This window comes from Drosophila albomicans, chromosome 2L (genome assembly GCF_009650485.2).
Source record: "Drosophila albomicans strain 15112-1751.03 chromosome 2L, ASM965048v2, whole genome shotgun sequence".
NCBI lineage: Eukaryota > Metazoa > Arthropoda > Insecta > Diptera > Drosophilidae > Drosophila > Drosophila albomicans.
Genome location: NC_047628.2, coordinates 19,993,750 through 20,018,397, shown reverse-complemented (window position 1 = coordinate 20,018,397; position 24,648 = coordinate 19,993,750). Strand labels below are relative to the sequence as shown.

At 35.7% G+C, this 24,648-nt stretch overlaps 1 protein-coding gene across 2 annotated transcripts; it reads right to left on the bottom strand.

Annotated features, from left to right (window-relative positions):
- Positions 1-4,267: 4,267 nt before the first annotated feature.
- LOC117565611 (T-box protein H15) lies at positions 4,268-22,370 on the bottom strand. 2 transcript variants are annotated; one of them, XM_052002687.1, is made up of 6 exons: positions 21,945-22,370; positions 18,345-18,868; positions 18,102-18,235; positions 8,911-9,196; positions 7,005-7,249; positions 4,268-5,123 (listed from the first exon to the last, which is right to left on the bottom strand). In XM_052002687.1, the coding sequence occupies exons 1-6, from the start codon at positions 22,288-22,290 to the stop codon at positions 4,523-4,525; spliced, it is 2,136 nt and encodes a 711-aa protein (XP_051858647.1). In that variant the 5' UTR covers positions 22,291-22,370; the 3' UTR covers positions 4,268-4,522. The 2 variants fall into 2 exon arrangements, with proteins under 2 accessions (XP_051858647.1, XP_034100706.1); XM_034244815.2 differs by having other exon boundaries at positions 18,366-18,868.
- Between the last annotated feature and the right edge of the window lie 2,278 nt (positions 22,371-24,648).

Sequence of the window (24,648 nt, the reverse complement as noted above, 5' to 3'; positions counted from 1 at the left end):
CTATACATTTTAATTTCTTCATTAACATTTATTTACTTTAAGATGGTTGCTTTCCTCATAAGGATTATATTCTACAATTTTCCTAAACAGTTTGTTTTAAATATTTGTTTCAATAATAGAATTGTTTATATTAAAAACTAGTAAGAAAACTAGTGTCGAGTGTGCTCGACTGTGAGATACGCAGCTCTAACTCTAAATTACGCTGGTTTTTTTTTAATTTACGGGGGCAGGAGTGGGCGTGGCAAAAATTTTAAACAAACTTGATCTGCATGCAAACATAACAACTGCTCTCAAAAAAAAATGTAGCACTATCTCTTATAGTCTCTGAGATCCAGTGTTTTATACGGCCAGACGGACAGACAGACAGACATGGCATAATGCTGTATTATTCTCAAAATATACCATATATTGATTTACCAAAAAAATTCTAAAATATACCGAAGACTATTTTTGATATATTCATATAATTTAAATTTAAAATTTGAAAATACTTCTTTTATATACATTTTAATTCCTTATCAATATCTATTTCTCATAAATATTTTTCGTAATTCAAAGTGTCGCGAATTTGTAATTATTTTCAAAGTAAAAATGTGCGATTCGAGCTTAGTGAATTAATGCCAAAAGAAAATCCTGACCAGCAATACAATTTATGGTAAATCCCCCTCAGCTAGAGGCGAGTTAAAAAAAAAGAATGCACAAAATAATAATTTAGATAAAAGTCTGCATAATTTTGATAAGAAGAAGTGAGGTCTCTGGCGAGGCGAGCCTGAAAACAGGTCTAGAGGAAATTTATATGCTCGCACCTAACTGCAAATTGTGTGTAATGAGCTGAGCGGCGTTTACCTTTGCCTTCACCTTTACCTTTCATTCGTTCTCGCTTTGTATGTTTTTTTTTTCTTGTTTCTTCCATTCCTCAGCTAATTTAGTGGCACCTTTTGCGTTGTCTAAGCCTGAAGAAGACATAAATTTGTTAGCGCCTGGCCAGGTTTTAGCTACCAATTTGATGTTGAGGGTGTTTTGTTTTTTATCCAACAAAACACACACAAAAATTAGTCAGAGGACGTAGAAAAAAGGTTGCCGACGGGGAGTGAGACAGAGAGAGAGAACGAGATATCCTAACATAGAGATCGGTTGCTTATGATAAGATGTTTCATATTTATGTTCGAAATTAGGCAAATTTTTAGTGGCGAGATAATTTGTGTACGACTTTGTCGCAGTGAGTGAGAAAATTGCAGCTAATCTACATGCCTCATGCCCTATGCCCCATGCCCATAAAGGTCAAAGCATTGCCTGCTATCTTTTTGGTGTGAGGCTGCTGAATTTTTAATGTCAGCTACGTGAATTGAGCACGAATTCGGCCAGAATATGTTGCCAGTAAATGTTGTATTTATATACATTTTTTAAAGAATAATATACAGTATATATTTTATACTAAATACTTTATGCTGATGCATATACAGTATCAATTTTATACTAAATATTATATTTTGATGTGTATATAGTATACATATTACTGAATATTATATTTTTTGTATATATTGAAGCTTTTGTTAAAATTATATACTAAATATTTAAAAATTTATATTCTTAGGTCAATTGAATTAACTTTTCTTTTCATTTTATACTGAATATTGCATTTGAGGTATATTTTCAAGTCTAAGTATAAATTATATACTAAATATTATTTATAAAATGTATATTTTTAAGTCAAGTTGACTTTACTCTTCACTTTATAGCGATTCATATTTAGTTCCAAAATTGCCCGAAATGTTGGGCAATTAAAAACGATTGTAACATCTAATTAAAAGTTTAAGTAACTGACAATTTCACTTTCCTATTTCCACACTTTGCATAAATACTTAATGGAAATATGACACTTTCTCACAGACTTCTCTTGAGCGCAGGAACCAAAGACTAAAGTCGTTAATTAAGACATTTTGAAAGTTGTTCCAGCGTTTGAAAAAAAATGATTTTATAATTGCAAGTTTTGTGTGTATAATTATTAGTTAGTTATCGGTTAGGTCAGGTAAACCTAACCTGGCCCTGTTATATAAGCCATATTTAAATGCCTCTCTGCCTCTGTCTGTCCTCCTTCTTCGTCGACATTTCGTGTGGCCTATGGGCATAAAAAATAAAGTTATTAATATGGCGAGCAATACTTTACCATATGCTCTGAGACTGTTTAATTACATGTGATTGACAGCACGAGTTTGAAATATGCTGTAAATTGCATTACAAATAACACTCGAATGTAATTGAAACAAATTGAAACCTTGACGGAAACAGCAAACGAAAGAAGTTTTGTCGAACATGCAAAATAATTAAGTTAAATTGATTTTGTATTGCTGCAATTTCAAAGGTTTTTAATTAATAACAAGAATCTTGATTTGAAATTTAGTTTTAATATAATTTAAGCAACTTTACAGGGTATGTTCAAGCCTTGCCATATTCAACTCACATTTGATTATTTATATATATTTGATAACCCTTTTCATTGCTACAATTCTAGAAACTATCTGCATGTAATAGTAGAGATCTTTATTTGTAATTCGAATTTAATTTTCACATATGTATTTTAAGCAACTTTACAGGGTATCTTTCAGCCTTGTTATATTCACCTCCCTCAAATTTGATTACTTTAATGACTTTGCTGGTCTTTTTCAAAGCTGCAATTCCAGAAACTATTTGCATTTGATACTAAAAATATTGATTTGTTATCCTTGTTATATTTGGTATCTTCAGGCCTTGTCATGCTCTTCTCCTTCACATTTTATTAGTTAATTGTAGCTGTTATTCTTATTTCTATAACTGCCAGTCCAGCAATCTTGATAAGAAATTAGAATTAAATGTAAAATATGTGAAGCAGATTTACAGGGTATATTCAGGCTTATCCCGCTCGTCTTCATCATTTGATTAATTTAATGTAGCTGCTGCTACTCTCTGAACCGATTTCACATGCAACTCTTTCCACTGCGATTGCCTTTTATCTGGGCTTAGCAACTAATTAAAAAGTGCATTAACATTATTAATAACTAATGTCCGCACTAAAGCAGCGAACAGCATTAACAATTAATAACAAATGTCTGAGCCGAAGGCATATATCATTAGAAATTGATGACGCATGTCGCGTGCAACTTGCAACTGCAACCGACAACTCTGTTTTCCCCTCTCTCCCTCTCTCTTCGTTGTATCATCTGAATTCATAGTTGATTGCATGTGCAACAACAACAACAGCAACAACAACAAGAGCAACCCTTTAGCTATGTTTCAACTCCCCCAACTTAATTTCTTTGCTGCGCCAACTGAAGAGTGGAAATGATATGATAGAGGAGAGTATGAAATGATGGCTGGCACTAAACACGGCCTTTGTAATTAATTAGACTTTCATAAAGAGCACAAAATTCTATAAATTATATTTTTTTCCATTCGTCGAGGCATAAATGTCAGTGTTTGCTGCTTGCCCCACGTTGTTGCCACGCGCGACTGCGCATCACGTGCAACTGCAACTTCAACTGCATTTTGTTTGGCGACTTCCCATCATAGTCATCGTCAACATCATCATCGTCATTAATAATTGTTTTAGATACAACGAACAACTTTTGCTTTTTTTTTTGTGTTATAAATTGTTTATTATTATTTTTGCACATAATTTAAATAGTTTTCTTTTGTTTTCCGTTTTTGTTTTTTTTCTTTCGTTTATTGCATTTTTGATTTCGTTTTGATTTGAGGAGTTTTTTTGGGGCGTGTCCAAAGTGTACAATTAGCATGTAATTTTTACAATAATTTGCAGTTAGGAACAAGTTGAACAACATAATAAAGTAAAATAAAAATACAAATAAAATAAAAAACACAAGCAAATTGTTTGCACTAAAGCTAAGCCTAATTAAATTAACTAATACTGTTACACGGCTAGGGCTATGAACTACATTAAGTACATATATTTATAAAGTTTATACTGGTTTATGCGTGGCGCTTTACGTGATCAGGAAATTAGCAGGGAAATTGCATTAAATTTGTTTGCGAATTTAATTTGAAATAAATACATTCAATAAAATTATAAAACTTTATTAAAAAAAAAACGATTCACAGACATTTATTTATTAGAAATTACAATTTTTTATATTTTCAATATTATAAATTATATATTTTCTAGTTTGGGAATGCCAATTTAGCTAATACTTAATTTAGTGAACAGATGCACATTCCTTTTATAATATTTATTTTAATCATTTCAAATTGTATTTAAAAATAATAATTGTTTGTAGTTTTGTAATGTCAACTAATCTCATATCACTTCTATAGCGATCACGCATAAACGAACTACTAATTTATGTGTTGGCAACATGTTGCTGCAACATGTTGCTGCAACATGTTTAGCTACACAGCTTTGTGGTTGATTTGATTTCGGATTTATTTAGGGGGATTCTTTTTGTTGTATTTGTGGGGAATGAGGCGAGGGTTATTTACAAACACATTGCACATAGATTTCGAGTGGCGTCGCTTATGCTACTAGGAGCACTTAGGGACTCTCGGCGCGCGTCGATGGCGCCGGCGATGTGGCAGACTGCGGATGCTGTGGCACCTGATACGGACTGAAGCGTTGCGGATAGTGCGCCAGCTGCGACTTGATGCGCAAATCCGGCGATGCCGAACCGCAAGACGATGTGGGCGTGGCTGGCGCGGGCGGTGCTGAGGCAGCTCCTGGAGCAACTCCTCCCCCACCGCCGCCGCCTCCTCCTGCTATTGTGGGTGGTGGCGTCCGACTTGCGCCAGCTGCGGCAGCGGCGGCGGCCGCAAAGGCCGCTTGCTGATTGGCGCTGGCAAGGAAACCGGCGGTCAACTGTGGCCACTGTTGCTGCCACATGCCCAGCTGAAAGGCGCCGAGCGCTGAGGGCGGCGGCGGGGCTGGCGGTGCGGCACGTTGATACAGATGGGGCAGCAACATTTCCGTGTACGGCGAGCGGCCAAACATTTGCAAATGCTGACGCGCCTTCTCCAGTAACGCCAGCGAGGCGGCGTCGGCTTCCTGTGGCGTTAGTTGTGACATTAGCGGATCCGGAAAGAAACGCAATGGGGCAGCGCGCATGTGTTGATCGAAAAAGAATGAATCCATGGGATCCCTAAGAACGAAATAGAGAGAGAGAGAGAGAGAGAGGAGAATGAATGAGTAAAGGAGAGCAGAGAGAGAAGGCAATAACTTGTTGCTGCAGCACGGAGGCACCGCAAAAGAGCAATAACATAATTACGTTGAAAGTAACTGCCAATTGCCGACACTAAACAACGTCAGCAACAACAGCAACAACAACATCAGCAACAACAACATTCACTCATTATTTTCGTGTTTTCATTTCATGTACGAATCGGCTTCAAAGTTAAAAGCGCCGATCTGTAATTTACGCCACTTAAGACGCCGCCGTGCCGGCTAAAAAACATTGAATGTTGCCTCTTGTTGTTGCTGTTGTTGCTGTTGCCATGTTGCTGCTGCTGCTGGCCGTCGACTGTCTGTCTGTCTCGCTGGCTGCGTTGCTGTCTTAATAGTACACGTAGCCATCGCCTTGCAACACTTCTGCTGCATTCTCTTCAGCCCTCTTCTCAAGAGAGAGAAAAACGAGAAGCAGACACTACGCTGACCTCTTCAAAAAATGGCTCAAAAAATTGCAAACTTAGACTGGTATCCTGTGAGTGCAACCCGCATGTGCAACATGTTGCCAACTGCTAGCTGCAAGGCGTATCTATTTGACAATCGCACATAAATTAAGTCATTGCTGAGCAGAGCAATTAATAAGTATAGAAGAAGGGTCAAGGGCAAACACACAAGCATATTAAAATGTAAGGTACAAAAAAAATAATAATAAGCAACATAAAATAAAATAACCAACATTTAAAATGAAATAATTCAAAATATGAATTCAACTGTTTTTTATCTTAAATGGAGGCACAAATGAAATTTAAATTAATAAAATATATTGAATCTTTTATAGTCTATTTGGGAAGAAAGTTAATTTAATTTAAAATCATTATAATATTAATTGATTAAATGAAAAAATTATTTCAAAAATAAAACAAGTAGGAAATGAGAGCAAAACAGTGCCGTATTAATTTTAAAATATACCGAATTATTATACCACATAATACTAAAAAAAATATACCGAATGTTTTATTCGGTATATTGATATACCACAAAGTGCAAAATATACCAGATACCTAAAACCTAAAACCTTTATAATATTTATTGATCTAATGAACAAATAATTACAAAAATAAAATAAGTAAGAAATCAGAGCAAAACAGTGCTGTACTAATTTTAAAATACATATACCGAATTAGTATACTACAAAATACTATAAAATATACCGAATGTTTTGTTCGGTATATTGATATACCATTACTACCAAAATATACCATAAAGTGTATACCAGATTGTTATATGAAGCCACTAAGATCCCTATTAAGAAGTCGTTCTTCCCAAAATAACATCTACATTTTTCATCTGAGCGCAACCAAAATTTCAGTTATTTCCAATTTATATAGTACTTTACTGAGTTTTCAAAGCTGTTCAATATAACAGAAATAATCCCTCTGCTAGCTGATCGGCATGTTCTCAATTTCCCCCCCAAATTCCTATAAATATTTCCAGCGAATTTGTTTGCTGCTCCACTTTAAAGTGCCACTAATTGAAAGGCATTCAGTTTTGCTACAGTTTGCAGCATTTTATATTTATGACATTTGGTGCGGACTTTCACACATTTTCGCTAATCAGCAGCAGCAATTCGATGAGCAGCTACTGTAAGGTTAAGCAAAACTAAAAAAGAAGCCGCATTAAGCCAAACGAGAGGTTCAACTCGTAAATGAGGTCATAAATCAGCAAACAAGCCTCATAAAATTGCTGGGTCAACTACTACAACAACAACAACTACTTCTGCTGCTGCTGCAGTTTTTTATTAGTGAGTTGTGAGCACTCAAGCTCAGTTGTGTTGTTGTCTTTTATACTTGGTACTCACCTATCAAAGTCAGTCAGACGCGACGAATCGCGAAATCCTTTTGCAAACGGATTCGAATCGATTTTCAATTTTGTAATCAATTGATTCTGATAGGCCGTCACGGCTGTGAACACCGTCTCCGGGAATACGAACGTTTTATGATCCATATCCTGCAGCTCCTTGGGATTGCCGGGTATGCTTTGGCCATGGCTTAAACGCACCAAATGAATGCGTGGCTGATATCGATGCATAGAATTCAGCACGACCTGTAAGAAACAAATAAAAACAACAAATATTTATAAGACTCTTTTTGTTGTTGTTGCTGCTGTGTTTTTTGCTTATAAAAAATGTACAACAATAAAAAGTAGTCGGCGTTTGTTTTGACGGTTTTTCCGAGGGCAACAGCATCCTTTATGGCTGCGATAAAAACGGTAGCTGGCTCGTAAACAGAGCGTCGCCACTTTCCATGGCCAGTGGCAACAAACGAAGAGATGCCACATAAAGAGGGTAGGGTATATAGAGGTAGAGGGAGACAGACTGCGACGGAGAACTTGTGTTTGTTGGCCGCGCATCGCGCGTTTTGCATTTGCCACCAAATTGCCAACAATTTTCATTCATTTTTTAGAATTTGCATATGCCGGTTGTATGACAGGTTATTTCACTCTCTTACTCTTTCTCTCTCTGTCTCTCTCTCTCTCTCTTTCGCACACTTTGTGTGCATTGTTGGCAACCCTGCCCTGCCTGGTTGCCGTCAACATGCAAACAATGCCAGCCCAGTTGCCGGTTTTTATATCTTTTGTCTTTTGCCTAAATTATTCATAAATGTGTTTTTTTTTTCTCTCTTGCGGTCCAGCATAATCCTTAAGAAACAGCTCAGCTCGATAATAACCGCGAATCTCGCGTGAATTTTCTCAGTTTTCTGAGGTGTCTAAACACACTAAGTTGTGACTCATATGTGAAGCGCAGAAGAATGATCAGTGCTTGGGTTAGTTGGGATGTAATTAATCTATATAAATTGCTTCATTTATTTAAGTTCTACATTTTTAGCTATTGAAGAAATATTAGGCTAAATTAAATAACACAAATATCGTACAGCTAAAAAAGTTAAGCTATAAAATAAATATATTTTGCATCATGAAATACAGCAAATATTGAATTTGTTTTCAAAACTAGGAATATTTTAATACAATCTGTTTTATTACTTCTCATCACGAAATACAGAAAATATTGAATTTGGCGTCCCCAATGTTCATAATTTATTATAATATAATATTTGATGATAAAAACTCTAAAGTTAATCAAAAGTTTTGTTAGATTTATCTTGGAAATATTGAACTCGGAAATTATTTAGCTCGCTGGCATCTATTCTTCATATTTTTAAATAATTGACATAATTAGCATGTATGAATAACTACAATTGTGTGCATAAATATTTTTCTAATTCTTTTAGAAAATATATGTACATTTATATACGAATACTTATATTCTTAGAAGTGCTCTAAAGTTTGAAATTTCCTTTATATTAGATCTCACTATTAAGTATATAAAGTTTTTAATCTAATTTGCTTTGAAAGCTTCATTGCTAGTTGACTTCTTTATTTATTGGAATAATTACAGCATTTTATACAGTCAGTCTTCTTCGATATGCTATCTTTTTCTATATGAATGTAATACTAATTTAAAGCATTTTAATGTCAATACTAATTACAAAACTTTTCACGTTGATAATTGAATTCTTTTGATTATTCCTACTAGCTATTTTCGATTTCAAGCTAAAGTTGTGTTCAGATGTATTGCCTATCAAACTCGTGTCAATGTCCTGCTCTGCTGTCAGCCTTTGTGACCCATTTGACAAAAAGAGAGAGCGAGAGAGTGAGAGAGAGAAAGAAGAATGGTGGGAATGTATGTGGGAGAGAATCGAACTCACCTGTCCGCTCTTATCCATTTCGTTGTTTGTCAACTTCACCTTCTCAAAGGAGACGACTTGTTTGCGCAACGCCTCTGGGCTTATGGGACTATCGGGATGTGCATAAATGCGAGCGGGCGGCGGTGGATCCGCTTTGCCCGCCACCAGCCACGAGCTGCGATGATACGCATAGCGATAGCGTCTCGAATCCAACGGCACAATGTCCAGCAGAACGGCATAACGATCCGGTGGTTGTATCTGGCGCAATGGGCCCGAGAAACTAACACGCACCGTGGGGAACATGCGCCTGAAAGTAGACCAAGAGGAAATGTTGGCGTTACATTAACATGGAATCTATAAAACAACATAAACGCATAGAGAGGAAAAAAGAAAATTCCCTCCCCAAAAAACAAAATACAAATCGTGCGCTAGCTTTTATATTTTTTTTATTGTTGGGCTTAGAGAGTTTGTGTATGTAAATAAGACGCATATTTAATTTTATGACTTTTAGCACGTTTTTGACACATTTCCGCAACGAAGGCGACTTCGACTTCGCTTGGACTCTGCCTGCCTGACCCCACCTGAAACCGCAACAACAACAAAACAACTTGCTTATAGTTGCCAGTTGTTGTTGTGTTGTGGCCAGCAAAGTGTAAATGACGCTAATGACCCAGCCCAGTTTGTGTCATTTGTCTTCTGGTTTCATTTTTATATCCGTATATAAAGCACACACCAACACACACCGAAACACTCACACATTTTGTTGTGTTATTGCGTTTAGTTGAGTTGTAAATGAATGTTGCAACATTTGTTATAATCATCCACTAATTAACTGTACTGAGAGGCAAAATCAAGACAGGAATTATAATGGAGTTACATAAAAGGGAAAATGGAAAAGGATTTCAACAAATTGACGCTTAATTCCGTTGGGGTTATGGACTAGAAAAAATATATATAAAAGTAGATACATAGCAAAATTAATCGAATATTTAAGCGCAGGATTGTGAAACAATATTAAATTGACATTAAATATTAATTCTGTTAGAGAGTGGTATTTTCTAATTGTCATAGGGAAATATGTATGTGATTTTCACGTATTTAACAAATTCTTCCCATTATTAAAAGAAAGATATAATGATTGTAATATAAAAATAATCAAGACTGTTGCCCATTTTCAATAAAAGCATAACATTTAAATATTATTCGTAGAATATACCAAATTAATATACCAAGAAAATACAAAAATTTTCCGAAAGCAAACTTTGATATATCGATATACAATTAAGTTTAAAATATGCCATAGATTACAAAATATACCATCTAAATATATACCATTACTTTTAAAATATACCATATACCTAAAAATATACCAGATTGTCAACAAAAGCTACTTACTATAGACCGAGTCCAAAGCAAATAGCAGTAACATATGTATATGAAGTTCACAAGGAAATATAATATAATATAATATGTTAAATAATCATAGTTTTGTTTATATTTATTTTCATCGCTATATTCATCTGTTAGATAGTGTAATAAATCAATAGAGAAATACATATTCACTTGAATAAATTTCCATATTTTGGGCATGATTCACTTATTAAATGTTTCGTACATAATTTGCAGCATTTTCTCTGCATAAATCGTGATTGTCAAGCCATAAATCACAGCCCAAGATTGCAATAATTGTAATAATAATGGATAATTGATAATAATTTGCACTTATAGTGAGTGCTTGGTGGCGGCAACAAATGTCATGTCTAGCACAGAGATATGCAAGACAAGACAAGAGCGTTGTACTAAGTAAATACGAAACATGATTTCAGTTTGTGCCTCATCCGTTACTTGAGGCACTCAATTGGGGCTGCGCCCACAAGCAGAACGAGTACTCGATGTGAATGAATGTGGGCGTGTTTAGTGCACTTGGTCGCCATGGAAGTACACGTAATAGGGTTGCCAACGCACTCGTATATTTGCCAAAGTAATAACTGTCAACGAAGCGCGTCGCATTCTGTTCTGTTGTTGTTCTGTGTGTTGCATGCCACAATTAGCACCATTGTTGCCGACATTTATCGTTGTACTCTTATCGCACAGCTGCCATCTCAGAGTTGCACTGGCGCATGACGTTGGCAACTCTGGCAACACAAAGAAATAATCTATCGAATACATTCTTTGAGCGCAGCGTCCAGCTAAGAAAGAAATGTTTCTAACACTTTTGATAGCTTGCTAATGTGTCCATAAATGTGTGAAAACGCTTCCCCAGTTAACTGCCACGCCCACTGCTCTCTCTCTCTCGCCCCATTTGGCAGTTTTTCGCGCTGCCAGCGGAAATGTCGTAAATCATATTCCAAACATTTACATACATTTTTATGAGGCAAACTCAGCACAACGTGCTGCCCTCAGGCCATGCCCACAAAAACGCCCCCCATGAACGCCACTCAGCAGGGGGGCGTTTGTGGGAGGCGTGGCACAATTTTGTTACCATTTTTGGTATATTTTCGTCGTTTGCTTTTTTGGTTATTTTTGCTATGCGTCTAAGTGTGGATTTTATGTATTTGTTTATGGGAAAATTAGGGAAATGGCTTTCACTCATTTCGACTGCGGTGCGGCGAGCTCGAGAAGGTGCCAAAGGTTACAATTATGAAGTTTACACACCATTTGCCAAACCGAGGGTTGAGCTCTGCACTTCGCTCGGACTTTCAATTAACTTTCTTGCCACGCCCAATTAGAGTTGCGGCTAGTTTTACTTATAGTTCGCCTCTCGCCTCGGGGGCCATATGAGTTGCCTTAACTTATCCGCCACTTCCGCCTTGATTGCTGCAACTCAAACTAGTTTTGTAGTTCTCTTCGCATTTCATTATCAACACCTTAGTTCCAGCAAATTAAGCCTGCCAGCTTGGTGAGTTAATAAATGCAACTAAATGCTAATTCTAGTTCCCTTTTCGTTTCTTCTCTTCTTTTTTTGGGGTAGACTTTAACTTTAAGCAACCCTCTTTTGATTGCTGCTCTAGCAGAACTAAAACTCAGCGATCTTATCGTTGCTTGTAAAAATATATGAAGCGCAGCTCATTCTCATTTCATTCTGCCGCCAGCTCCAATTCGAAATTTTACTGCGACAACAACACAAAGTCTTCAGCTGCTTGTCGCACTCTTTCAGCTCACTCTAGTCTTTATTATTTAATTAATTCATAATTTGAAGGTGCACAACAAGAAAATATAGGGTCCAAATTATAATATTCCTTAACAACATTTTTAAAATTTTAAAAATATAAGAAATTAAATAAAATTTGTATTTTAAACATCTGTTAAAAGTTTATACATATATTAATCATATTATTGAATTTACTATTATATTTTTTTATACATATGTTTTTGACTTGGTGAAAAAAAAAAATATTTTGTTAACTTAAATGGTAAAAACATGACTACTTTTCATATACAAATTAAAAAAATAGTTTTTCCAAAGGTCTAAGAATAATATGTAACAATATTTTATTTTACAATATAAGAAATAGAACTAAATTTGTATTTTAAGCTTGCCATGTAAAATTTCGAATCTTTATAAATAATATTTTATGTCATTTTTCTTTTCTTTTCTATTATCAATTATATTTCTTACTTAAGGATGAATAAAAAGAAGAAAAGATTGGTTAAATGAATATACTCATTCATATCCATATATTTTTAAAATGGTAGAAATAAGCATGAATTATACGAAACTTAGTATAATTTCATACTGACATTAGAAAAATATATTTTCAAGAGGTCTAAGATTATTTTCTAACATAAAATTCATGAATTTCTCCCAATATTAAGTTAAAGTTATATATTTGTATATTTCTTTTAAATATTCTAAGCATTTTCTCTAACAAACAAACTCATTAATTTCGCTGTGTGTATTTGCTGGGGCTGCGCCTAAGGTTGTGGACTACTTTTAATGGTCGCTGATCCTGCACCTTTCTGTAGGGGATTAACTTGTTTCATTGTTGCCTTTCGAATGATAAATGTGCTGGCCACACAATTCAGCTGCCCCACCGCAGCACACACACACACTGAATGAAATATTAATGAAGTTGTCCAAGAATTGGTGGAAATTAATAAATTTTCTGTTGGCTTCAGCTGATGTTGTTGTTGTTGTTCACTGTTGCTGTCCGTGTCTTGGAAGCATGAAAATTGCAATTGTTACGCGCCTTTTTGAGTGTAGAGAATGAGCTACTGTCTTTTTGGGAAGTTGCAAGCTAACCCTAAGAGACAATTGGCTAAAATGCGTGAAGAGTTTGTTGTCGCTAAAATATTGACAAAACATGAGAAAGATTTTGACTGACTGCCCGCTAGGATATCGATGCTATTGACTTTCCATCTTCCACTCTTCTATCCCCTTCCACTCTTTGCGGGTAGCGGGTAAGATGTCAATTGCCGCCTGCTGATTTTGGCAGGACAATTAGAGCCGCCTGTGACTTCATTCCACACATTGTAACCGCCAACGAAAACCGCTGACAGCGTGACAAAATCACAAAATCACAAAAACCACGTGATATTTTATCTCAATGACCGCAACAACAGCATCGACAACAACCGAACAACAATCTCGCAACTGGCAACAGGTAACGGCCACATTTCGATCCTTTTGCCTTTTTGTTTGGTGTGTGTTTTGCTTTGTTTTCTTTTTGACCATAAATCATAAATTTAATGTTCTCTGTGCTGTATTTCAATGTTTTCATTTCTTTCTCTCTCTCTCTCTTTCTGCTGTTGATGTGAGCTACGCATGCGCATTTGCATGTTTTGGCAACATTCGCCACGGATTCACGCCACTTGCAACAAAAATGTTGCCAAATTGTTGTGAATTACGGAGCGAAAGGCGTTAACAATTCCTTTTAATAGTCTGCTAGAGGAGGGAATTGCTTTTGCTAATGGAGTTACAGCTTTCTGGTGACAATGAAATTGCGCCTGAAATAATTCAGTTTTTTTCGTATTATTTTTTATGTAGTTGGAAAAAAGTATTAATAATTTTTGCCGAGTATCTATTTATCTTTTTAAATTTGCAACATATTCATTAAAAGATTCTTTCTTTCATAAAATAACCTTTCATAATGACTCAATCTGAATCTGAAATATAATTGACTTATATGCATTAATCGCTTGCTCTACGAAGTAAAAACAATGATGATTGCAATGAATTGCTAGTAATCTTTTTTTTAATGTAGTTACAGAAGAATAGTAATAATTTCTACCTTTCTTTAGTTCTGACTCTTAAATTTTAAATGCATTAATTGTCATATTTTTTATAACATAATAAATTATTAAAATCTGTAAGATCTTTACTCAAAATCGAGACGTGAAGTTTGGTTGTTCAGATACAAAATAATGAAGTTATTTAAGAAATTAAGAAAATTAAGAAACGCCTACTTAGTATCTTTGGCTAACAATCTGGTATATTTTGTACTCTATGGTATATTTTAAATAAATTAGTATAATATCAATATACCATTTATAGCCATTGATATTTTTTAGTATTGTTGCGGTAGATTAATTTGGTATATTTTAAAGTAAATACTATAGTGAGTATCTCACAGTAGTGCACTCTCGACTGTTTCTTTCTTTCCTATTAAATAATATTATCTTTTTAACGTTTTAAAATGTTTTCTCTCTAGTAATATTCCATATTTCAATAACAAACTATCATAGCAAAAAATAGTCACAAACTAAAATACAAAGATACTCTTTGACTTTTGAACTTAATCAACCGTCATGTAAGCTAACAACGTCATATATAGAGTACAAAACTATGTACATTTGAGCAATTTAAAAAGATATCAGTCAGCGAACAGAGCCTGCAATTGACATCGACTACGATTAGCCGCCAAGAGTCCGTCGTCCGTCCTCCGTCCGACGGCCAAACGATGTGCTGACATAGGTAGATGTGTATCAGGTATCAGGCACAAAAAGGGTTACAAGTTTGCTTTGCATTTGTACTCGCATTTGCCGACCCGCACAAATGTAAATAAATATAGTAAGACTGGGGGCATCGACATCGACCAGCAAATGCTGTTCTCCGAGCTAATTACAGGGCACAACAAAAACAGAAGCCAGGCGCACATTCGAATAACAAAATAACAGAGAGCAAATGAAACAGAACAGCACAAAAACAGAACAGAACTAAAGCTAAAGCTAAACTCAAAGGACATGCAAATGTGTTGTTAGCGCGACAATCGGCAGCTATTACATTGCAATTTATACTCTCTGTGGCATAGTCAGGATGTCAGGACGACAGGACGACAGGACGTCAAAGAAAACCCAGCGAAAGGAGTAAATTTGTTAATGTGTCGCAAATGCGCGTTGAGCTGAGCCGGGGCGGGGGATTATGGAGCAAGGTAGCTCAAATAAAGGGTTAACAGCACACAAACACACACACACACATCTGAAAGCCAAACAAACAAACAAAAGTTTCCAAGCACAAAAAAAAACAGAATAAGAACGAGTATTTTGAGTTTCCTAACTACCAGCTAGCCTGGCAGTCAAACTCGACTAATGCGCATTTCGCATGTCATCAACATAAGAACTTTGAGACACAACAGCAGCAGGAAAACAATAACAACTATGCTGAAATTTATGTTTCATGCATGTTTCGCTCATTTGTACCCTGTAAATCAAAGATGAGTTATAAAAAAAAGGTATGCTGCATGTAAATAAAAACAACCTAAAGTCCGATTACAATTTGATAACATGTAGTATAGAAGTATGGAGGTGAACAACTGAATCTAAAATATATGATCTACTCATTTTGAATTCAAAACAAACCTAATAGAGTCTTCTTCATATAAAAAAGTCTGTAAATCTAACTTAAAATAAAAAAATATTTTAAAATTTGACTGTGAGTCAGTCTAAAGTTAAATATTCGCAAAATATTACAGCATATAAATTATTTGAAATAATTTGTTAATTAATTCAATATTTTGTATAGTTCAACAGAAGACTTCACAAAAGTTTATTAATTAAATTTTCAGTTTTGATAATATGGAATTTTTTATAAATATATTTTTCTCCTAACATAGTTTTTATTGAATTAATGTGTTGAATTAGAAAAAGTCAAATTGGTCCGTACTTTAATATTGGCATAAAAATTTACATCCTCTTAAGAGAAATTAATTTTTAAGTAAAATATTTATATATTTCAAATATAAAAGAAATATTTTAAGCAACTTTTAATAAAAAAAATGATCACTTTCAAATGATATACATAGGAATAGAACATTTCATCACAGGGTATATTGTGGTCTATCATTAGATTACTTTGTGTAATTTCTCACTTGTGTTTTGGTTGTATTCATTCGCATTTCGCATTTTACACAACATTCGCACGAAAATCGTCAAAGCAATAATTTTTGAAGTCGACTTTGTTGAGTTGCGAATGAAAAGTCGTTTAAGCACTCGCTGTGCGTGTGTGTGAGTGTTGTGTATGTGTGTGAGTGTTGTGTGTGTGAGCTGGGTTAGCTTTTAAACAGCTGACAAGAAACAGCCGCCAGTTTGGCTGGCTTTCGGGTCGTCATCGTCGGTCTGCTCTCTTTATTTTGTTTTGGGGGGTTTGCCGCTTGCTAATCGAAAATCGAAAATCGACGGCACATTATTTCGATGCCTTGTCAATCAATTGTTTTTTGTTTGTGGGGCCTCATTCAGACAGCAGCTGAAGCAGAAGGAGTAGGGCAGGAGTTTTGTGGCAGCCGGCAGTCGTAATGAGAAACTAACCGAAAACTTGCTGATATTTTGCAGTTAAGTTTTTTATTTTTGGGGCGGGCAAAACGTCGTGAATGTGAATGGTGAATGTGAGTGAAAGGCGGAGTATTCAAGTTTTTTTTTATTGATTGTTCATGTTTTGCACATGTGCTTCACAATGATAATTTAAGTATCTGATTAGTGGCGATTGATGGGGCGGCCAACATGGAATCGCCGGCTGCCACAAGCGGCATGCGGCATGTGGCATGCGCCCCCATGGCGTCTAATTGTTATTACAGGCAAATTGCCATTTGCAAAACTGTGTGAATTAAAAGACATGAATGCAAAAAAAATGATGAGAAACGGCAGTTCAAATACTTGGAATTTGAAGAGAAAAGTCGTAAAATTTCAGAGGAATGTTCAGAGTGAACCAATAGATTGAAAGTTCTATTGGAAGAGAAAAATAATGTACTTTTTTAGAAAAATTTTTCAAATTTTACAATGAAATTGAGTTGAGACAATGTATAAGGAATTCATGAAGATTCTAAGTGGAAAAGAAAAAGCTCTGTCAGAGGAAAGAAATTAAATTTCAGAGTGATAATTATTTTTTACTATTTTAGTTTTTTTTTTGTAGAGCCAAGTCCGTTAAATATAATATTATTACTTATTTTAATTCGTGTTTAAACACTTTTTATAACGAAAATGCATATTAACGATTGTTCAAGTCTAAAGAAAAGGCAATATCTATTTATCTAGAGTTAGCGAAAGAAAATCTATGAAAGAAAATAGTGTTATTATGAACAATTTGCATTAAGTTTATTTATGAAGCTAATGTGAAAGAATTAGTTATATTTTTGGTCAGAGTTTTGTGATTCACAATACAAAATTCAGTTGAAAAATTTAAGATTCATTTTGAATAAAGTTTGAATATTAAAACAACATAATACTACATGATTCCCCTTAAATGACGATACTATTTCAACGTAGGAAACATCTATTTTTATATTTTTTTAATGTATCTGCTAGAACTTCATTTAAGAGTAAACATAACTATCGTAGAGTGACTATTACATTTGTTCTTCTTTCTTTAACCAAAACCTTTATAGACCTTTTCTCCACCTTTCTTCAAAGAAAGAAACAACATGCCCCAAAAAGTTTCTCTCTGTTTATATGCTCTATTTATATATAAAATATTATCTACTCAGAACTTTATTAAAGAGTAAACATATCTATTAAAGTGACTATTAAAAATGTTCTTTATTTATAAAAGAAACCTTAATTAACCCTTTCTCCCCGTTTCTCCCAAGAAAGAGTTTAACAAGCCCCAAAAGGTTTCTCTCTGCTAAATGCTCCATTTGTATAAATGTATCACTGGCAGACAGTTTGAAATCTCGTCACACATCAAGGGATTGCCCTGACACCTGACATAAGCTACACCTGATACGCATCTCAAAGCAGAGAAGAGGAGTAAAGAAAAAAGTATAGTCTTAAGGTGAACTCACCTGCCCGTCTTGGTGATGATCATTTCGGTGCCCAGCTCATGGAACTTATCCCACAGCTCCTTTGTCTCCAGATGGCATTGCACGGGCATGAGATCATCGCAATTGCACGAACCCAGAATTTTGGGCGTGGGCAGCTGTAAGCAGATAGATTGAGACGAGAACAGAAAGAGAAAGAACGAACTTAGTTGTGATGTGTGACAAGGAGAGAAGAGGCAAATAAACGCGAATTGGATTTGTGCTAACTTTGTTGTGGCGTTTCGTTACCTGCGCAGGCACCTCAGGCGACAGGCGCTCGTCTTCAGCGTGCAGCTCACTGGGGGGCGGAGAGGGCGTGCTGTTAGCTCCAGCTCCAACTCCAGCTCCAGTTCCGGCTGCACTTGGTGTGGCCGCAACACGCCCTCGATGGCTGCTCGATTTGCTGTTGTGATTGCTGTTGTTACTGTTGCTGTTGTTGTTGTTATGTTGTTGATTGTGTTGTTGGCGTTGCTTGTTTGGCGTTGCATGTTGATGGGGATGTGTCTGTTGCTGTTGCCTCTGCTGTTGTTGTTGCTGCTGCTGCTGCTGTTGCTGTTGTGCAACACGCAATGCATGACGTGCATGCTGCTGAGCTGCTGCTGCTGCCGCCGCTGCTGCTGCTGCCGTCGCTGCTGCGGCTGCTGTTGCCGCTGCCGTTGGCGTTGGCGTTTCCGAGTCACTGCAGTCGACCACATCAACGTCAACATCATCGTCCGCATCCTGCGTTGAATAGCGCTCCACAGACAGCGGACCTGCAAAGCAGGAGAAAGAGAACGAGAGAATTAAAGAGAGTCATCAAATGGCATGCAACAACGTGTTGCATGCTGACGCACAGATGCATATCACAGATACAGATACGGATACATTTGCAGATACATATACAGATACGCCAAATTCAATTATTTGCCCCCAAATGCAATTTCATATGTTAATTTGTGCGCGTTGTCATTCGACTTGTTTTTGTTGTTGCTGTTGAATTTTCATTGTTTTTCGTTGAATTGCAATTGACAAAAGGGGTGAGAAGAGGAGGGTGAGGAGAGGGAGTGACGTTGTGTTGAGCTGGCGGTGCCAACTGCAGCCAATTATGGCATCTAAATAGTTGTGCATGTAGCTGTAGATGTCTATCTTAATGTGTGTCTGTTGCCCTCTCTTTCTCACTCCCTCTGCATGTGTGTGTTTGTGTGTGCGTGACAGAGACAGTGACTGAGAGCCACGCCCCGTTCATTCGAATAGACTTTGATTATTTTATTGCTCGCGCATTTGCCGCAATTATCAAGTCATCAACGTTGCATTGTCATCAATATGCAATTTATGGACACATATTACACGCAAAAAACAACAACAACAACCAACACCTGCAACCGTGCAACATATGGTGGCAAGCGTAAAGCGGCAGCATTAGATAATTATGCTAGCTATTAAGTCACATAAATTAACAAACAAATATATATTGAACAATTTACTGGAGACGTTGATTGAATAAATCAAAGTAAATTCATTAAATTGAAAAATACTTCTTTATATATTGACTTCTGAGTTAAAAATTATATGAAATATAATTAGCAGTATAATAAAATAAAAAAATGTTTATTAATTAAAGCAATTTATAAAATTATTTTAAGGGCTTTTTCTCTGAAGCTTCTAAACTTTTTATTTTATGCAAAATCTTTTTAGAATATATAAGAATAAATGTTTATCTTTATAAATTTATCGACGGAAATGCCAAAGAAATAATATTTTTAAATGTGTTAATATTAAAAACAATTTATTAATGGTAAATTTGTTTGTCTCTTACAGATTTCAAAGGGAATTTATAATATGTAAGTAAATAAAACTAATTTCCATCAGTCAACATAGTTATAGTAATTTTCTTTAACCTATCCTACATCGAAATTTGAAAAGTATTTCTGATTTAATCTATTCTTCATCGGAATTTCAGAAATTCTAATTTAATATAAGAGTTTCAGAGATATTTCTTATGTTTATTTTGAGCGTTACATTAAAATTGATTTGCAGTGAAAAGTCAAAAATATCATATTAAATAATGTTAATTTATCCAAAACCTATAGCGAAGTTTTGTTGACTTTGAGATAATCGCTGTATTTGAAAATAATTTCTTTGAATACTTCTTCATATTCTATAGGCGATTATAAGCTAGCAATAATAATAAAATGACCAATCCCATTTCATATTGAAATCAATCAAAGAACTTTTTATGACAGGCATAAAAGTGTTTGCAAATTAATTGCTGGTTGTAAAACTGTCAAAAGCACCTACACACTTGAACTATATTATTTATCTAAATTTCAATAATAAAGCAAAGTTTAACTCCTTCGTTAAGATGTGAATCGATGAATACGAATCTATGGGCTTAGCTTAAAGATGTTGAATGAGTTTTAAAAAACGCAACGGCATTAAATTCCATTGGCTGGAATTTCTGTATTAATTTGTAAATTGTCTAAGTTTATTGGCTTACTAAATTCTTTTTAATATTAATTAAAGATTTTCGCTACACAATACTTGACTTCTGCTCTTGGCCAATAAAACTTGGTTCAGTGAATTTTGATACCTATAAATTCCGGTACTCAAAATGCAAAGCAGGAAATAAAACTTCACACCTGTGCGATTAATGAAATGGAATTAGCTATAAATACGTCAAAAACTAGCTGATGAAGCAGCTCGCAAATTTGAATTCTAAGAAGTTAAGTAAGGGAAACCGAACTCGGGGCATAAAAACATTTTTTGCTTACATTTGCAGTTATTGGATAGATTTTCGTTTTACGAAACAGAGTGTGGAGATCTATAAAGTGAGGCAACTGATTGAATATTAAAAGAAAGGTTTGTTGACTTTTTAAGACGAGATTATTACTATAAAGTTGAACGAAAGAGTTGATAAATTTATACGTTTAGACCGGTAAATTGTAGAAATAAACTATTATTATACTGGATTATTGAATATTATTTCTTTTCGGTATGCAAATGAATTCATATATTAACATTAAAAGATAATGTATCTTTTTGCTAATATATTTCTCTTTACTTTTGGTATGAATATAAATTAAGCCCGTAAATTTCATAAAAAATTAGTTTTAGTATTAAGCATTAAATTTTGTAAGTATTTTGTATATAGACATAGATTTGTATAATATAATTTATTTAGTAATGAAAGAATGAAAAAATCCCTAACAATTTACTGCATTTTAATTTAAGCGAAAAGAGTTTGACAGGAAATGACAGAAATTTCGTTAGTTCATCAATCATATGTTTGTGAAATGATTTATATTCTGTCAACAGAGTATTATGTAATAGTTTATGAGACTTTTGTTTTATTATGTACCATTTCTCCTAAACATCTGTTTTAGATTATAAACTTATTATTTGATTTTTTATTATTTTTCAAAAATATTTTAGTTTTGAATCTTTATACTTTTCCTATAAAGTATTCTTAACTTTTAATGTCGTGGGCTTTACTCTTCAAATATTTTCCTAATTCAATTCTTTCGATGATTTGTTTGAGATTATAAGCTTACAATTTTATTTTATCTTATTTTTCATTTATACTTTTCCTATAAAGTATTCAGAAATCTAATTTCTTGGGTTGTACTATAACCCAAATATATTTGCTAATTCAATTCTTTCGATGATCATAAGCCCATTGATTATTAAATCCAACTGCTCTCAATATGAAATAGAGCTATTTAAACGCCATCAAAGTCTCGTTATATGTGTTTGTTCTAAATATATTACAAATAAGCATGGAAAGGCGAACGTAGAAGAGAGGGCAGGGAACAAATACGAGTACGATTCTCAATTACTTTTGCTACTCACTCAAACTCCTTTCGGATGGCTCGCGGCTGCTTGAGGCGTTTCCGCCGCGCGCCATAATCGCGGCAATTGAGAAATCCGTGGCAAAGGAAATATTATGCTGATGATGGTGAAGCTGATGATGATGATGGGGATGATGATGATGATTGATAATGTTGTTGTTGTTGTGGTTGCTGTGAATGCTGCTGTGACCGTTGGCAATATTTGTTGTTGCTGTTGCGGCTGTTACGGCGTTAGCGGCAGCTGCTGCTGTGGCGATTTGTTGCTGCAGCTTCGATTTGAAGCTTTGTGGCGGTGTCGGCGACGGCTGCTGTGGCTTTGTGTTTGCCGGTTGATTGCTTAAAAGCATTTTAAAGCTGCGATTACTTCGTTTACAATATATGCTCCGCAATTTTCAAACTCAAATACAAAACAGAATTTCCTTTTTTTCTTTGTCGTTTCTTGATTACAAATTGTTTTATTAATAACACATTGTTTTGTTGTCGTTGTTATTGTTGTTACACTCCCGAATCTTTGCTGCAATTTACGACAAAAGTTTTATTTACGCGACCGCCGAAATTACGAGTATGTCTGTGTGTGTGCGTGTGCGAGAGTGTGTGCGATATTTTTGCGTTTTGCGCTTTGCCGAGAAAACCGCTTTACAGTCGCACAGCTGACCATTGAATGAATTTGTGGCGGCTGCGATTTGCTTTTTGCCATGTAAACGCATTCGCAACAAGCGCCGAAGTGCGAGTGTGCCTTCTCCCTCTCCTTCTCTTGCTCCACCGTGTCGACCTATCACCCCCTCGGTAACCACCGCTCTACAAAAACAAAACCCCTCTGCCTGTGATGCGCACAGCTGACGATCTTACGCCACAAAGTTTTCAACACCACGTAACGCTAAAAATACGCTTACGTGACGGCGACGCCGACGCTGACGTTACGACAAACAACTTAACGGACTAACGAGTCTAAGGCACTTTTTATGTGTATGTGTGTGTATGTGTGACGTTGCGTTGTTTCTTTGCGTGTGTCTGTGTGTGCTTCTATTCTGTTGTGCCTATTTGTCCGGCTCTGCGCGGTTAGCGCAAAATACCTGACAGCACTGAGGTCCAAACTTTACGCAGCCCGAAAGCGCCAAAAGTTTTGCACCCAGCGCTGTTCGCTGCTTCAGCTTCAGCTGCTGCCGCTTCTGCTGCTCTCACGTAAGCTTCACACGCAACGTAAAGCGGTTAACCGCAAGAGACAAACAGACAGCGCAGCCAACAACAACAACACCAGCGATAACGATGAGCAATGAGCGTGCGAGCGAGCAGGCAATAGCCATATGCTGCTGCTGCAGCGAACAGAGCATTCCAATGCAGCGACAGCGAGATTGTGGCAGCGACGTCGACGTCAACGTCGACATAAGTCATGTTTCCAATTCGAATTGAAATTCCCATACACTCAACTAGCGCACAACAGTTTTTGAGCACAATCGCCGGCAAATGCACTGGCACATGCGTGTAAGCGAGATGGCCGATATGCCTAAGCGAATTGAGTGAAAGGCAGAATTGAGCGAGTGCGAGAGCGCTTAGTGTTGTCTCGCTCTGGCGAGCGCAAACAAGTTCATAAATTCGTCATTTTGTTTTTGGGCTGTTGACAGTTGGTCTGCTTAGCTGTTGTTCTTGTTGTTCGTGTTTTTCATGGAGTGAGACTGGCAGTGCGGAAGTGTTTGTGTGTGCATGAAAGTATGTGTGTGTGTGTGTGTGTGCTTGTGCAGTTCTTTGGGAGGGGTGTGTTTTGTACTTTTCGTCGGCTATTTACAGATTTTTTTTCAGCTGCTGCCATGGGCATGAGTGTTTTATTTTGTTTCGTTTCCATTTTGTTGCGCGCGTTGAAACTCACCACGTTCCGTTCGAATGTTGAGTGAGTTTAACGCTCTGAGCGAGCGAGTGTGTGAATGAGTGAATATGTGTTGAGTGTTAAGTTAAGGATAAATGAGCTGATAATGCCAATTGTGCAAATTGATTGAATGCAAATAGGCAATAATTAATACAGAAAATAATTGTATTCATTTTGAAATATGTTTATTGAACAATTATGATATTAAAATGTAGAACAAAATTAAATTAAAATATAGAATACAAATTTTTTGTAAGATTTCAGATTACTTTTATTAAAATTTACTATTGTTCAGATAAAATAAATGTTCTTTGCATTTTTTTCGATATTCCCCTATAACAAATTTATGTTTTATATTTTTCTCAAATTTTATGATTTTTTCAGTTTCATATTTACATACACATTCATATCAACTCGTAATTTACTTCATTTATTTATGGCATAATATTTTTTCCCATCGACCTAACTGTTTTTCGTCTATATACTCATAAATAACTGTAATTTTCTTGGTCTTTTCAATGCGAAATATTGTGTTTTGGGCCCACGTCATGTTGAAACGCACAACTCACAAAGTTTATCTGAAAACTGTCGCGCCCTCCAATTGAATGTATCATAATTGAATATCAGCGCTACCCACACACACACATACACACACACACACCACACACCCTGCATATGTAAATGTTTTTAATTTAAATGTTTACTTAAAAGAAATGGAAAAAATGCGACGATGGCGTGTGAACGCAGCAGAAAATTATAGCGCCGCAGTCGGAATCGCTGTCGCTGTCGATCCCAGGACCCACAGACGCAGAGAGGTAGAGAGGCAGAGAGGCAGAGGCAGCCC

Excerpts from the sequence above, each read along its gene's own strand:
- LOC117565611 (XM_052002687.1), bottom strand. The coding sequence starts at position 22,290 with ATGCTTTTAAGCAATCAACCGGCAAACACAAAGCCACAGCAGCCGTCG. Across the intron at positions 9,197-18,101 it reads ATCATCACCAAGACGGGCAG|GCGCATGTTCCCCACGGTGC; the intron begins GTGAGTTCACCT and ends GTCTACTTTCAG. Across the intron at positions 7,250-8,910 it reads AAATGGATAAGAGCGGACAG|GTCGTGCTGAATTCTATGCA; the intron begins GTGAGTTCGATT and ends TGTTTCTTACAG.